The 17842-nt window shown below is 40.2% G+C and overlaps 2 protein-coding genes and 1 long non-coding RNA gene across 3 annotated transcripts in view; 2 read left to right on the forward strand and 1 right to left on the reverse strand.

Annotated features, from left to right (window-relative positions):
• LOC135475130 (methylenetetrahydrofolate reductase (NADPH)-like) overlaps positions 1 to 17842 on the reverse strand; it is a 76635-nt gene that overhangs the window by 49181 nt on the left and 9612 nt on the right. The gene's annotated exons all lie outside the window — the stretch shown is intronic.
• On the forward strand, positions 517 to 4481 carry LOC135475492 (uncharacterized). Its single transcript, XR_010445050.1, has 3 exons — positions 517 to 631; positions 1956 to 2270; positions 3954 to 4481. It is a non-coding gene; the product is annotated as an uncharacterized LOC135475492 (long non-coding RNA).
• On the forward strand, positions 4732 to 14522 carry LOC135475771 (sterile alpha motif domain-containing protein 9-like). Its single transcript, XM_064755710.1, has 2 exons — positions 4732 to 9342; positions 12161 to 14522. Exons 1-2 carry the CDS (start codon positions 4732 to 4734, stop codon positions 12251 to 12253), a joined length of 4704 nt encoding a protein of 1567 aa, XP_064611780.1. The 3' UTR covers positions 12254 to 14522.

Consider the following 17842-nt stretch of genomic DNA (forward strand, 5'->3'; position numbering starts at 1 on the left):
ACTATCCCCTTCATGCTGAACGCCAAGCGAGGAAGTTACAACTTCCTCTTTTAAAATCTTAGGTGTGACTCGACCCAGGATTGATCCTGGATCTACCGCTCCCGCAGCGGACGCTCTACCAACTGTGCTATCCGGGCCGGTAAAAGATGGCGAGAAACACTGCTGCACGATGGAAGCGATTGGGCGAAGCACAAAGTGATTGCAAGATGGTACGAAGCGATTTAACTATGGGTCAAAGCCGCATGCGTCGTGTCATCGCTTTGACCCGCCGTCGGGTTATGTTGTGATGGTAAACCTATTCTGTTACATGGGCTATATGGGCCTAGGCTGATGATAGCTGGTTTAACCGACTTCCATACTACACCGCATACTAAAAAAATACATGTATACACATGCCAATGATAAGAAGAGAGAAATCGACCTGCCGACAGTTGGTCCAACCGGTTACATCCACATATACCTGCACGATGACGTCATCAGCCTATCATATTCATAAGTAACGATCACAGGTGTATAGTCCAGTGATACAACAAGGCACATATATACTACAGCTCCAGTTCTACTTGTTGTCATCTGCATGCAGGCAACATCGACAACGTTAAACCCTTTCACGATGCACACCATTTTTCTGGTAAGTTGTCACTAAGCTCACACATTAATCTGAGTTGCTTATTTCTCTTAACTGACCAGCAGTGTGCTATGTAGAACTGTAGCACTGCTTCCACCATTTTCTTTCACAAAGCACATTTAACGTTAACCATATCATGTTCATCAAGAAATGATATTTCCGGTGATTAAACGGCTCTATTTCACACCACCATGATGCTTATATATAAGCCTATATCTCTTTATTAAGTGAATGCTGACTACAGTAATAGGTGTGCACTAACTTTCGGTTTCGATTCTGTATTCGAGAAATTAAGAATAAGGGAATTTTTATGGGGTATCCCCGACATTTCACAAAGATACTCTATATCTTTAAACGGCTAAAGAAGTGTCACCAACATACATCGTCAAATTTGGATGATTAATTTGACACTGTTATTATCAGAAATTTCCAAAAATGTGAGTAGTGCCCTAAAAATGCACAAGAGTAGTTATGTGCCATAGTCGGTTTAAAATCCAGAACGTTCTGCATGTTCTTGTTCATGCCATTGCCAAATAATTACAAAGGGTTTGTTTAGTGTATAACCTTGATATGGTCTGTATATTCTATGTATTCTGAGGGTTATTTTAATGGGTTGATGGTTGTCCATCAACCCATTAAAACATTTTCTGACAAATGTCACATCAGGATACCTGGTCTGATTAGACACGTCACAGTTTACACGCATTACTCTCACTTGTGGAGGAGTCAGGGATTCGCGTGGCACAGAAGTCAACGTTATCATTAAGTGAATTGGTCGAATAATGTTAAATGTTAATTACAGTTTTAAATGTGAATCAAAACCCAAGACATAATATTTCCCATTATGTATATGGAGTACAACAAGTGAAGTGGGCGTAACCCCGCCATTTGTGCAAAAAATTTACCTGAGCCACTGAACAGTCAGTGTCAGTTTTAGTGTTAAAAACTATCAAGATAATCTCTATGCATACATCTATATAAAATCTCAACTATAAACCATTCCCATTGGTGTAGGTATAAAATTTTGAAATCGCATCACAATGACGCTAGTGCATAATTAATATAAGATTTCTCTATGAAATATGTCTTGCTTCATTACACTTGGTTCCACTGCAGAGACTAGATACACTGTAAGCTACCTTTTTTATACTTGACCGGCTCAAGATATTGTGCACAGTTGACGGTTTTCCTGTTTGTTTCTTTCGTCATGCACCGTTTATCTCACCCAGATACCGTAAAAACCACACGAGGCTGTCGTTCAACTGAAATAATCTCGACTTTAATTGGTATATAAGATAATGAAAATATCCTCAACTTATTTTTACAGGCTGACATCTATTAGTTTTGAGAATAGCAATCATGGAGCCTGCAGATAGAGAAAAGATAAAGAAGAACCTGGTAGATCTCAAGAAAGATCTGATACCAAAGCACATACTTGATGAGCTGGTCCAGGACGGGACAATCCATCCATCGGACCATGAGCGCATTCTATACGAGCCGACGACGGCAGATCAGACGACAAAGCTGGTACAAATTTTATACACCAAACACGGATCCTATCCATCTTTGCACAAGTCCCTAGTGAAGCATGGCTTCCAGCATCTAGCCGAATCCTTGGGGCCCCCGGAAGGTTCTAACCCAGGTAAATACATACATGTACATGCACATGCGCCTCTTCTGTTTTTATTAACGGGTTTTGCTGGGTGAGAATTACCTTATATGGGCTCTTATGTTCATTAACTTTTGTGTTTATGTCGGAGGGTCAAAGTGATATCGCGGTATAAAACTGCTTCATTTTCCCTTGTGTATTGCCTTGAAGGAAGATAAATCAAAACGTGATGTAAAGGTCAGGAAGACCATATAGTAAACCGGATGAGTATTAAAATACGACTTTCAAAGATTGTTGTGATGGAGAGACGTGTAGTCAAATATTCATTTTGTAAGGGCAACTTTATTTTGGCACATGTGTAATGGTGTGAAAACTTGTTTTAACCGAAAACTGCATTTTAGTGAACTGTAATCCCCTAAAATTATATGTAATTAAACCAATATAAAACTAGTACCCTGTTTCGCCTTTTAACCATTTATGTGTGGGGCATATATGAGTGACGCGACATGGTGTTTCCGGCTGTTCTAACATGGCGCACCCATGGGCTTGCAAAAATTTCAGATTAAAAGTTTATAGAGTTTTATAGAGTTACTAAGAATATCAGAAAAAAAAAACATGTCTGAGACTGCTGATGTATCTTTATACCCCTCTCTTAGTGGTTTTTGTGTTAATCTTCATTTATGTTTTCTCGGAAGGAGAATAGGCATGTCCAATTTTATCGCACCTTAATGGTGGCTTTATGGTGCCATACATTTTCATCTGAACTCTTTTTTTTAGATATTTTCTATGTAAACTTGCTAGTATCAAGCGTTTTAGCAATAAAATTTTTAGCGAAGATAATTCCTTTTCACAGTCACATCATTTCTTCACATCATTCATTTTCACGGGGAAATGATTTTTTTTTACAGAGCTTGAAATATACACAGTGGTGAAAATAATTTATAATACACTAGAAGTTAAAATATGTAACAGGTCTAAGATACACTACAGCGTTTAAATAGCCACCATTTAAGAATTTACATTAACAATTTTTTAGCTCTTTTGGTTGTTGTTTTGCTTTCGATACTCTCTTACTGTATACATGTTGCCTTTTATTATGGCCTTAAGGGCTGTAGGCCTAGTGACATTGAAAGCGTCAAATACTATAGGACGGTTTACGTCATGTGACCCTATTTATTTATTTGATTGGTGTTTTACGCCGTACTCAAGAATCTTTCACTTATATGACGGAGGCCAGCATTATGGTGGGATGAAACCGGGCAGAGCCCGGGGGAAACCCACGACCATCCGCAGGTTGCTGGAAGACCTTCTCAGACCCACTGAACAAAGATAGGCTTTGAGTGAACTATGAGAGGAATGTCGATCGCTTATCACCAGCAGGCCCCTGGGCATAAAGAGCGGTACTTTGTTCGAGAATGGTGTTGGGTCCACATCTTGTGTGATTTAGCGAGTGAAAGGCACGAAATGTACATAACCAAGTGGCAACACCCGCTCTCAGATCGTTGGTAAGAGTCACATCGACGTTTGTCATTTTCCCTTCTCACTCAAACGATCTGTTTCGTTTTTGAGGGACACCCAGACTGTAACTGAAATGTGACAACGGGTTAGTTACTTTTGAAGTTCTAGAACAGTGATGCCTAATAATTATAAACCATCTAGTTTAACAGTTTTACAGTGTTCTAGATTTTTGTAGTACTGCCTCTCCTTTTGTTACAGGTTCTAAAGATCCAAAAATATTTCTTATGTCAACGTACAAGATGAGTAGCGGTTCAAAGGTACCTCTTGGAGAAGTGAAAGAAGTGCTTAGATCATTCACAAGCACAGAATGGACTTTGCTAGAGGTTGAACAACTTTTAAAACAGGTTTTCGAGTTTGTTGTTATCGACAAGAGAGCAAAAGTCAAGAGGAACCGCGATCGATTGTATCCTTTACTTGTCAATAATATTCTTGTTGATTCTTGGTTATCAATTGCTTCACATTTAATCCTTTGTGAAGAAGTCTTTGATTAGAACTGACACTCCGTCGCAATTTCTCCACTTTTCACGCGTAATTCTCTTCTCAAAGTTAACCCTTGGGTTGGTATCGGTAATGCCCAAGTTATGCTCCGCTTTTTTTCATTTATCTGAAAACGTAATTATCACAATGTAATGGAATCCCTTAACTACAGATCAGGACAAAATGGTATGCTCGGGATATAAAGAAAGTAGAAAACCTTTGTGCATCGGTAGCAACACACGGTGAAGGACCACCCATACCAGAAGGTACGAAACTTCAAGTTCTTATATCATTTTTCTTACTCCACACACTCGTTTAAATACAGCAGCTGACATATATGGGCTAGATTAACAAAGAATCAATTTATTAAGATTTACTTCATTAAAAGAACGTTTTTGGTAATACGTAATAAGGTTGTTGTTAATGTCAAATAAATATGCCTTTTGCTGTAGGTGCTTCAGTTGTTCACGCGGTTTTCCAACCATCCTGTGTAAAGAGCATGTCATCCGATGACCTGTCTCAGTACTTAAGAGTCTGGGCAGACAAACAAGGTATAGACCAAGAATTTATCAGTGTTGTTCAAAATGAAAACATCGATGGAGAAGTACTGTTCGAAATGACACAGGATGAGATAAACGACTTGTTCCCTGCCATGAGCTTTGGTTACAAGAAGAAACTGTTCTTACTCAGCAAGCACGAAGGAAGATCAAGGCTAAGCAGTGACTCACCAGAAAGAGAAGAATTCGAAGAAGAGTTTTTGGCTGAATTTAACAAAGCCACAAAGCCCACAACTTCATATCGGCGATATGGTCTTATCCGTGACAAGTGCAAATCTGTCACTAATTTAATTGACCGTGTCAGTCGATTTGTACCAGCACAGGATAAGACTGGAGAGGATCTTCTCTCACAGATTTCCATGGAAACTGTCCGCTTTGCTGCCGCCTGTATTAACAGTCGCACAAACGGAACAATTCATTTTGGCATTTCTGATGAAGGAGAAATACAAGGCATAGCTGTGGACAAAGATAGGACTACATCAGAAGTGAAGAAAATGCTGCGAGCAAGAATCTTTTCAGATCAGCGTACCATGGTGGACCGATGTGTTAGACCTCCCAGGTTTGTTGAAGTCATTCAAGCTGAAAATGACCTTCCTTTATGCGTGGTGGAGGTTGATGTTGTCCCCCTTCATTCAATAGTGGGCGACGAAGCAGTTTTTCTTTCCATCTCGAATGGACCTCGGTTAACAAAAAACAAAAGTACTAAGCTGTACATTTTCAAAGGAGATACAGTTTCTGAACTCACAGGAGATGGCATCCGCAAGTATATGTCGGAGAAGTGTAGGTTTTCTGAACAAAGACGCCAGGAAGAGGATACATTTGTCAATAAGCAGAAGAAATCACGTGTACCTAATCTACGTGACAAATTTATTGAGCTGTTTTGTGACGGAACTGAAACTCTAGACGATGGCATATATCCGTTACTACTGTGTGGCAAACCCGACGAAAAATCACGCCGCCATATAACAGCGGAAAATTTTCACTTCTTGAAAATGATCGAGTGGCAAATGATAATGGATTTGGACGACAAGGCTAGTAAGGACAGCCTATATGGTGTTTATGAAGAACAACAGGGTAAGACCACTCGAACGTTAACGTCGGATGAGTTTGATCCCCGTCTGTCCAAAGAGAGCGGGGATCGTTTGGAGGAAATAACCAACTCAAGTCTCCCACCGTGGATGTTTCTTAATGGCTACGCTTTGCAAGATCAGAAGGCATTATCTCCTCTCGACTGGAAGGCCGAAAGGTTCACCAATTTTAAAGAGGTCCTGAGGCATTTCTACACTGCCATTCCCAAGGACCGGGCAGTTGTTATGATCTTACTGTTGTCCAAAGATTATGGAGTCATGGTGGATATTCTTGCAGACGAAATTTACACAAAATTTCAAGATCAGTGGATTGTCATTGCAGAAGATGGGGCGATAGCTGATCCTCTGAAAAAAGAATTGTTGAGACGTAATGTGCACAAATCAACTGTGGAGAATAGATTTCTGGTGGGAATTCCTTGGAAGCATGTGTCTGAGCTTGTAAAACAATTGAAGGGTCCAGCAGACGAACATAGATGTTTACTGCCAACTTCAACAGGGGCTCCATGTCATCTCAAAGAAAAAGTTAAAAATAGCCTTACCGACATTGACATTTTAAGTCTGAACCAGTGTCAAGAATCAGAGTTTCAAGATACACCTGAAAAACTTCAGGAAAAACAAAGAACCGAAGAAGAGCAATTTTATAAGGGAAATGAAGTTTCTTGGTGGAATTTTTGGTTCAAGAATCACGTTTGTCAGCGAAAGGAACTTAGCAAACTGACACATCAAGTTAAGGTTTCTCTGCAAGGAGACATTCGAGGTGGCGATAAAGTAGGACGAGTCCATCTGTACCACCAACCGGGAGCAGGATGTACAACTCTATCAAAGCACGTTCTTTGGGATTGCAGGTCTACATATCGCTGTTGCATTGTCAAACGGATCTCGGAACAAACTTGTGCACAAATTGCAAAACTCTACGCGTTTGAGGAGGACGAAAATCCACAACCTGTTCTTGTTTTGATTGATAACTTCCCAGAGGAAGAAAGAGTGGACCAGCTGCATGCCGAGTTGGAAGAGACAGGCCGCCAGATGGCAAAGTGGGGACAAAACTGTAACATATTCTGTGTAATGTTAATTAGCTACAGACGGGGAAAACAGACGTCAGATCATCAAAGTCAAAGGATTTGGCTGACCCACAATCTTCACGAAGAAGAACTCTTGTGGTTTAAAGAAAAACATGCTACACTGGAAAAGCATCACATGGAGAACAAAGGAGTCGACCCAAATACGTTGATTGCATTCAACATCTTGAGGGAAAATTTTAACCCTGAGTACATCTCTAGAACTGTGCAAGAGTTTCTTGGCGGTATCACGGATATCCGGGAGCAAACGCTTCTGAAATTCGTCTCCCTTATAAACTCATTTGATGTTGATTTTAAGCCAATTCCCATCCCCTGCTTTGACCCTCTTATGGTGCCTGACAGTACACAAAGGAAACTACTCCAAAAGAAAAGATGGGAATCTGAGCTCAGTTCTTCCATGAAAATTCTTCTAGTCAAGCGACCAACCCAGGGACTCAGAGGGACATTACAAGGCTTGCGGGTTTCTAATTTCCTTTTGTCTTGTGAAATTTTGAAAAAGATGTTGCTTTCCAGACAGGAAAGTGTGGTTGACGCCACATTACAGCTTCTACATGCACCCATATGGAAAGGAAATGATGTTTCACTGAAGGAACTTAAGTTCGTCATCAAGAACCTCGTCAAGAAGAGAGCATGGATTCACGGGGGTAAAAGTACAAAGTTTTCACCTTTAATAGAGAAAATCCGAGAGGAGGAGTCTTTTGATGATGCAGCAAGTATAATGGACACAGTGTATGAAAAAACTAACGATGCAATGGTTGCCCAGCAGATTGCCCGGCTGTACATCGAAGCTGAAAACTGGGAAAAAGCATCAAAATACGCAAAAGACTGTACTCGACTGAAATCTCAAAATTCTTGTATCTGGGACACCTACGGACAAGTATTCAAAAGAAAACTTAAAGCGCGTTATGAGAAGACTAGAAAAGAGTATACCGATGTCTCTCATCAGTGTACAAAAGAAGAACGTGAGGCCATTCGCGATGGTTTTAAGGCCATTGACATATTTAGGCGAGAACAGACGATCAGCAGAACCGAGAGAACAATGGTCGTCTTGAACACAGCAGGCTATTTTGGGGAGGTGCAGGTAACAACAATTATTCTAGACCTGTTGCGACTTTTGTCCCCGTTTGACGACAAGGACGTGCTTCACAGATTCCTCGTGGAATCTGATTTTTACCCTCCAAAGGTAATTGATTCTTTTGGAGAAGAGATATGCAAGCGCCTAAAGTGCCTTGGAAAAGATTCGTCTGAAGCTCTGACATTTCTGGAAGAAGATTTTCTACATCTCAAAGATGGCTCCGTCAACGACGACAGAAAGAATGTACATAGAAATAACAAACAGAAACTGATAGCTTTAACGGAACATCATTTGAGCTACTTTGGTGAAGAGGAAGATTCATTAACTGCAAACCTTAGTTCAGAGGAAGCTGCAGAGTTTCGACGACGGAGAGTCAAAAGACTTGTGGGCTGGTCACTTGGAAAAATATTGGATGCGTCATTTCAAGAAAATGGCACAAGATCCCAACAACAGGCCCAGGAGCTTCTTCATCAAAATATCAGTTCAAATCAACAAACTGTGTTTGACTACAAATGCTTAATTGGCATAACTTTAACACAGTCCATTAATAACGAAAATGTCAGATACACGTTGACTGACCTAATGAAATACAGTCAAGAAATGTTCGGCATGATCAAAGAAAGCGATCGAGTGGAGCTGGAGGCGTATCTTTACTTCGTCATGTTTAACTGGCCAATGGAAGATGGACAGAATGTTAACCGGTGTCATTTAGGTAAGCTGAGAACAGCCATTCTTCAGTGGAAAGAGGCATTTTACAAGCAGTATCCTGCTCAGAGAGAAGGAAGGCCTTTCCGAAGAAAAGAGACCACAATATTCCATCTGGGGAACGGAGTTGAACTTCAACAGTACACACATTACCGTCAGTTGCAAGGTAATCATAAAATACGAGGGGAAAAGTTCTGGACAAACCCTGAGACCGTAAGTAAACTTCGGATACTGGAGGGAACCTTGTTGCACGACGGGGCGGAAGTTCAATTTCCGGTATGCTCAGCTGAAGGTAATGTCTCTCGAATAACCATTCCAAGCGGTATGCTAATACACGACAAGTCCCTGTGGAACAAACGGGTTTTCTTCTGTGTCGGCTTCAGCTGGTGTGGACCGAAAGCTAATGGCATCTCTGCGGAAGATCCCACAATGATGGTGTCTAGAAAATCGATGCCTTCAAAAGATTTCCTCCCGCTACAGCCTCAGAGAACTGGTGTCAACTCTCGCCGCTTTGACCTTAACTCTAGACAACTATACCAACAACTCCAGCGTATAGATGACCTAAAGAGTAAGAAACGATCCGGAATATGGCTTCCCCCAAATGAGGTTAGTTTGGTTTAGTTTAAAGGAGAAGAAAACTTAAATATCAAACAAATGCCATTGAAAAGATTATGCATATCTTCGCATTTGCATGCCGTAAAAAACTTCTTATGTGTACCTCAAGTTGATAAATTATAAATAAATTCAGCGCCAAAATCCGCTGTGGGCGACTACATTACCGCCGAAGTGCAGTTTGTACAATTCCGGTAGAAAATGTACGCCGGCACTTCGCATTGATTCAGTGATTTCCGTTTGACAATCGAGAAACTGGAATCTTGGACGTAGGTTCCAAGTTTATACGAGCAAGCCGGCAGTTTTAACGACCCTCATTGGCTGAGAGGCAACACACCTTCAGCATAAATTACAGGGTGTTAAAGATGGAGGACACGATGGACTCAGCGATTTAAGCCAGCTTTGTCGTTTTCAGGCTTTACGTGTATGGCGAGGAAAAAACGCAAAATTATGCAGCAGGCCCGACCAGATAGAAAAAATGTGCTCTTTTTAGCCTATAATGCTGAAATAAATAATAATATTTTAAAATTTTCTTCTCCCTCGACTATATGTACGGATTTTTTTTAACTTTTCAGTGTTTGGAAAATGACATTTATGTATCTGCAATGGCAGTTATACTGTAGGAAAAAGTCTTCATGGTAATTAGTTGTAACGTGTTCTTTTGAACATGTACAGAGGCTGGAGGAGAAAAGATAAAACAATTGATTTTACCCCGCATTCCCATAGGGCCAAGGCGTATTGTCGTTGGTCCGTGAATCCGTCTGTGCCCATACATGTGTTGTCATCACGATTTCTCTGCAATCATTGAAAGGAAATTCAAGACATTTGTTTGCAAAAAGTAGCCATTGAAACTCACTGGTGTGCTCTTTGATCATCTTAAATCTATCCGTACATATATTTGCATATGAATCAGCATAATTTGCACAGCGATCATCCATTTGTCATTATGATATCTCTGAAACTATTCAAAGTAATTCCTGATTTTTGCATTGATGGTCACTGTATATCGCAAATGTGACTTTTGACCACTTTGAATCAGTCCGTACAAAAATTTGCATAGTAATCAGCATAACTGGCACAGCGATCGACCTTTTGCCACTATGGTATTTGTGAACCTATTGAAATGAAATTTCTGAATGTTTGCATTGATGGTCATTGTATATCAAAGACGTGTCTTTTGACCACTTTGAATCCGTCCGTACAAAAATTTGCATATTAATCGGCGTAATTGGCATAGCGATCGTCCTTTTGCCACCATGGTATTTCTGAACGTAGTGAAAGAAATTCACGACTGCTTGCATTGATTGAAGTGATTTTTAGCCATTTTGAATCCACCCGTACATTAATTTGGATAAAATGAATTACAATCACTTCGTGTGTATATGTAATCTATGATTGTCAGCCTCATAATAAAAGCGTGTGGTTGCTGCCGCCCGACCAACCCAGTACGAATGCATTGATCCAAATTATTTTTCTCCCTTTCTCACAATTATGGATTTTGTCACTTCTTGCCAAACCGACAGAAATGGTCCTGACAGGCACCCGTGTGTAGGCCTACAGCATAACCACCAGAAGGTATAAGATTTATTGTCATTTTGAAAACGGATTGGAGGAAAGAGATTTAGGCTAATTTCGCTTAAAGCGAAACTTGCTCAAGCATCTTAGGAGTGGTATGCTGAGAATTTCAGCCTATACTCAGTGGGAACCGGTAAAATTATATTATCAATTATAGATTGCTTTTCTATTCCCTGATATAGTTTAAGCTACAGCCAGGGGTAAACAAAGGCATGTAATGGTGTTCATATCATATTAAAGACTCCTTTTCTAGAGTAAGTATGAAATGAAGAAATAGACTTCACCAGCGAGCCATGTATCATGTAGAGCTGTGACTTTAGACATTCTACTTTGCGAGGTCAGACTTGATCTTGATTGGTTCATTAAGTCTTGCATACACAGTATCTCTAAAACTATGTTGTCATACCAGTATTGAAGGTATAAAATGGTACAAAGCTTTGGCCTTGTCTTACCGGTGTATTTCACCTTAGTGTGTACTATGAACCGACGGAAGACATATTTTTCTTAAGATAAACAATAGGAGTTGGAATAAAAGCACGTTTCTCCACTGTGTTTCTATATTCTGAATACACTGATTGTTAACTGGTTAAAGAATACTTGAATACACCATATTGGTGGCTGATCAACAGTTGAGTTTGGATTTTAACATTTTAACATTTAAAAGTACAAATATGCTTCCGAATCAGCTTACTTCTTGGCACGTAAAATGGCTTTAAACTAGTTTTACTAAGGCCCCGAGGGAAATTAATTCATTAATTTATTTATTTGATTGATGTTTTACGCCGTACTCAAGAATATTTCACTTATACGTCGGCGGCCAGCATTATGGTGGGTGGAAACCGGGAAGCGCCCGGGGGAAACCCACGACCATTCGCAGGCTGCTGGTAGACCTTCCCACGTACGGCCGGAGAGGAAGCCAGCATGAGCTGGACTTGAAATAACAGCGATCGCATTGGTGAGATATATACCGCACATTTTAACAAAAAAATGTATAGTATTGTTCAGCCCTCACTATCCTGAGTTTTCCAAAGGTTAAATGTTCATGGTGATGATGGAGAGTCCGTATATTCCGGAATCGTGAAAGCGTATATAGGTTATAAGATAATAATATAAACGAAAACGCCCATTCGATTGTTTAACCAGTACCATATTCAATATGTGCCTCATCTTACAGATAAAATGTATCTTCCTCGATTATATAAGGCATAAAACGGTTTGCGCTTTCTGTCATTTTCAGTGGATGTTGGTCACACGAGAGAGAGAGCTCAGGAATCGGCTTGACGCCATCATGGATCAGGCCTTGGACGACACGCAATTGCCGTACAACTAAGTCCTTGGTTGCCGTCCCTTTATGCCTGTTGGCACCGTGAACCAAACTGACCATTCAGCTCACAGCATTTTTGTTCTTACTGCTCGCATCATGCAAATTTATGGAGATGTTGACTGTCCATTAGACTGTTTGAACAACATCCATTACCTTAAGTAACATTAATATGGGACCTAATGACCTAATTCTATGCATTCCTTGACATGTAGTGTGTAATATTGTACCATATTATATACCTGATATTTGTAGAAGTATGTTTTATCTTGAAGATAATGAAAATATATGTTACCATCGAAAATATGTCATTTTGACTATAAATGTTATTGAAAACTCGCAGTATACAATTTCATAAACGCCACTTACTAGAATGTACATCTATGATTATGCTAATATATTTCTATGAATGCCCTGGACATTGGCAATCGGCGGTGGAAGGAGAGAGTTACACAAGCTTAATGTCATCGACACAGCTTATTTTTTCAGCACGTAGGCCTGTAGCACGAAATATCCCTCGATACTCTCTAAAAACGATTGTGTACAAATCTGCACATTCACAGTGACATGTATATCAGCTGTACACACATGTATACAGCGGTCACTGTGGTTGTCATACATGGATTACACAATTTGTGAACTGCTGGAACACAAAATAATGTGAATGTGCATTTTTGCACATTTTTTTTGCACACTTTTTTGAGAAAAACTGGGAAAAATGACTTTTGGTTAAGGAATATTGAGGAATATTGATACTCAACATGCCCGGTATATGTTTATGTTTATTTACTTCAGATGGAAATGTATATTTTTTGTCGACCTATAGGTGTCGATGTAGCATTTTAAAATTAATTTACCTGTTTCTTATGTTTAGTCCCACTGACATAATTTATAAACACTTTAACGGTGAGCAATTTACATGTTGCCTATTTATAGTCCCACTGAGATAATTTGTAAACAGTCTAATCACGAGTGATTGATATGTCGCTTATGTAGTCCCACTGAGATAATTTGTAACCAATCTAACCATGGATAATTAAAATGTTGCCTATGTAGTCCCACTCATATAACTTGTAAATAATCTAACCGTGGATAATTTACATATTGCCTATGTAGCCCCACTGAGATAATTTGTAAACAATCTAACCGTGGATAATTTACATATTGCCTATGTAGCCCCACTGATATAACTTGCAAACAATCTAACCGTGGATAATTTACATATTGCCTATGTAGCCCCACTGAGATAATTTGTAAATAATCTCACCGCGAATAATTTACATTTTGCCTATGTAGCCCCACTGAGATAATTTGTAAACAATCTAACCGTGGATAATTTACATGTTGCCTATGTAGCCCCACTGAGATAATTTGTAAATAATCAAACCGCGGATTATTTACATTTTGCCTATGTAGCCCCAATAAGATAATTTGTAAAAAATCTAACCGTGGATAATTTACATGTTGCCTATGTAGCCCCACTGAGATAATTTGTAAATAATCTCACCGCGAATAATTTACATGTTGCCTATGTAGCCCCACTGAGATAATTTGTAAACAATCTAACCGCGGATAATTTACATCTTGCCTCTGTCGTTCCACCGGCATGATTTTGCAACCATAGGTAGGCCTATTATACAAGTTTCTTTCAAGGCCCAATGACATGACTTTTAAATATTTTAATCCCGGATAATGTACGATGTCTATGTAGCCTTTGTAATGTATATTTATGTGATAAAAAGTAGTTGTTTCATACATTTGTGCGGCGGATCACTCAGATCGAATATGCCAATTATTAAAATTACATTTTAACAATGACAACCAATGTCATTTAACCCTGATAGTTTAGCCTTTGTAAATGAATTTGTAACGTGCTGATTTCCATTTTATATCATTTCATAACAGTATGAAATCATTAGTATTTCACTGATATGGCCTTATGAGTTTGAGTAAGCTGTAGATATACTTTGTGAAGTTATGAAGTACATGGATGATCGACAAATCTAGAAGCATGGGTACGGTGTTCAGTGCACTGCCTTAACTTAACACACGAAGTGTGCATAACGTATAGATGCATGCAGACATGCAATGTTTGATGCATGTACACTGTCTTTATAATGGCTAGGAATGTGTATTAATGTTTAACATCTGCTTAATAAAGTGGCTGTCTATCATTATGTTGGATTTCTGTGCAGTTTTGTCGTAATGGACAGTATGTCTTGCCTATTGTAAATCATTTGCTCACTGTGCTTTTTCGTTTGAAATTATATTGACGGTAGTTGCATCCCGAGAAGCCAAGTATCCATATCACAGATCAGGACACAGGTCAATTGTTTACTCGAGTGAGTGAGTGAGTGCTTGGGGTTTAACGTCGTACTCAACAATTTTTCAGTCATATGACGACGAAGGAATCATTTGGGTGCATGCAAGTGTAATGTGCCTCCTTGTTGCAGGACGGATTTCCACCGCTCTTTCATTTAGTGCTGCTTCACTGAGACGACTTACCGAAGGCAAGTAAGCCGCACTGCCCGAGCCATTATACTGATACGGGTCAACCAGTCGTTGCACTATCCCCTTCATGCTGAACGCCAAGCGAAGCCACTGCTCTAGTTTTACTCTATATACTGTAGTCCTCTATATCTTCTTGCACCATTGCTAAGCGCAATTAGGTTTTTAAATTGAACAGTAATTTAGTATAAATCTCCGGTTTAGAATAACTCAAATGCTTAGTTATTCACATTTAATAAACAGTAACGGAAGAAAATCTTTTTCTCAATAATAGTGAATGAAAGGAAAGGCCGAACTAAAGGGGTTTCCAACCTTAAAGTTAAGTCGTCTAATGAATTTGCCGAACCAAGATAAATCTTGGTGTATTATGGTGGGTGGAAACCGGGCAGAGCCCGGGGGAAACCCACGACCATCCGCAGGTTGCTAGCAGACCTTCCCACGTACGGCCGGAGAGGAAGCCAGCATGAGCTGGTCTTGAACTCACAGCGACCGCATTGGTGAGAGGCTTCTGGGTCACTACGCTGCGCTAGCGCGCTAATCGACTGTGCCACGGAGGGCCCCCCCCCCCCGTAACATTGGGTTCTAATACTAAAAATAGAGTCCTATAGAGGCATCGACATTGTGTTCTGCATGCTCTATGCATGTATGCAAAACCTGAGGTAGGCCTAATACATGCCAGTGAAGTCGGAACCAGTGGGTGGCAGGATCTACCCACTTTTTGAAGAGGTTGGGACCCAAGTTTGCTTTTTGTCAGTTTTACGGCTTTTAAACCACACGTCTCGGGGCACCAATTAGCCTAGCTCCGAATGGCTGAAAACGGCAATGTAGTGTCGCTGTGCTTCCGGGGCCTCACCTGATGTGCTGTGATACACTTTCAAACTGCCTAGCATCACCTCCCCCTCCCCCCCAACACACACAAATACCTAAAGAACAACATAAAAAAAACACCTCACCCACCCACCACAGCTATTTGGTAATCATGTCACCGTTACCAGTCTGTACTCTTTAAGCCCTATGTCTGGGTGGTCCAACGTTGAACTATTCTCATCTCTGTTTGACGATTTCATGTCTAGCAGAGTGAACACAGAGATATCGGCAACGAGGCCAGTTGCTGGCGTTATAGAAAATTTAGCACCGCTGTTACACATGTTTGTCACGAGTATAACTGGTTTTACCAAATCATCAGCCTATATGTACATTAAAGGTGGTTTTGAAAGGTGGATGGGTTATTCCGGATACTCTGGTTTCCTCCACGCATACGTTTTATGGTCTGCCATCGCACAAGTGAAAACTTCTTGGATATGGTGTTATGGTCTCCTGTTTGTAAATATTTTTGTCTGTATGAATTGGTTTATTCAAGACAGCCCCCAATAATGACTATTGGTCGGGAGCCATCGTCTATAAGTAAATGAAGCATTACAATACTTGGAATTATTTCGGTGCAACAATAATAATCAGGTTATTCACCATCTGGGCATGATTAACAAAATATGTCTGAATGTTGAATACGCTGACTCCATGTTAGCACTGGCTATTTTCGGGCATGGTGAAAAAAAGGTCAACAATGCATACTAATTGCCGACAGCAGTGCTAGGGCCCTCCTCTCATACTGAACACCAAGCGAGCAAGTAGCCTTCAAAAGAGCCGGTTTTAATGCCTGAGGTATGATTTGACCCAGGTTTGAACCCCAATAGCACATTGTCACCGAGGCTTCGTCACAACAGTGTGATCTCTTTTACAGCAGTGCAGAGTTATCGTCCCTTCGTAGAGGGCGGTCTGCAGTCGATCTGTCAATGAAAACAAATTCGACTATGTAACAGTTACACTTTTCCTGAGCTTACATCTGGCAACTATAAACGGTTTTGATCTGGGCAATTGCAGTTACGTAACATTTGCTTCTTGGATTTCGTGGTGAGCGATATTGCAGTTTTTGTTAAAGAGGACCCATGGTAAAAATATGTTGTTGTTGTTGCAATGGACACTGACTCGCGTTAAGATTCTTCTGTTAAGATGAATGTCAGAATTTTAAAATATCAATCTTGAGTCCATCTAGATGGACTAGAATGGATAATGGATGACTTAAGTAGAGAGTAGAAATTTGGTAATTTTTCAGCTGTCAGGGTCACTCAGTGTATACAAGCCACCGCGTAACTAGTCCGAGGTTGATCTGACGTTAGGTTTTTGTTCGGCCATAAAATTTTGTTCGGCCTTGGATGGCCTCAAACGTGAGAGCGCGCTCCATTTGAAAACCTGAGGCAGTGTGTCACAGCGTTAAATTATCTATCCAACATGGATCCATAGCCTCAAGTTTGCAGACACTTCATCCTTTTCCTTATCTTTTTGTCTGTCGTCTTATCATGAGCACAACATCTGTTATTTCGTTGGCCACATGGTGAGATCCCTTGGTGACCTCAAGCGAATGGCTGTACTGACAGCCTTGACATATTTGACAAGGGCAGGTAACTGCATCAGATTTTTAAATGAAGCATGCTCTTACATCGAGGTGGGGACTTTTATAAACACCTAACTGTGGTCAGTTTACATGTTACCTAGTTAGAGTCACACTGACATAGTTTGTAAACAGTCCAACCGCCGGTGATTTACATGTTGCTTATGTAGTCTCACTGACATAATTTGTAAATAATCTAACCGCGTGTAATTACATATTGCCTATGTGGTCTCACTGACATAATTTGTAAACAATCTAACTGCAGGTAATTCTCATGTTGCCTTTATAGCCACAATGACATCATGCGTAAACAATCTAACCGTGGGTGATTCACATGTTGCCTATGTAGTCCGACTGACGTCATTTGTTAACAATCTAACACTTATATTCCTTATCTTTTTGTTTGTCGATTTATCATGAGCACAACGTTGATCTGTTATTTTGTAGGCCGCGTGGGTCTGAGATTCCTTGGTGATGCTCAAAGCGAATGGCTGTACTGACAGCCTCGACATATTTGACAAGGGCAGGTAACTTTATCAGGTTTCTAAATGCTCTTACGTCGGGCCGAAAAACATTTTGCCATCTCGGACTATTATAAAACCTGATGCAGTTACTTGCCCTTGTCAAATATGTCAAGGCTG

The sequence above is a fragment of the Liolophura sinensis genome, chromosome 9 (assembly GCF_032854445.1).
Source record: "Liolophura sinensis isolate JHLJ2023 chromosome 9, CUHK_Ljap_v2, whole genome shotgun sequence".
NCBI lineage: Eukaryota > Metazoa > Mollusca > Polyplacophora > Chitonida > Chitonidae > Liolophura > Liolophura sinensis.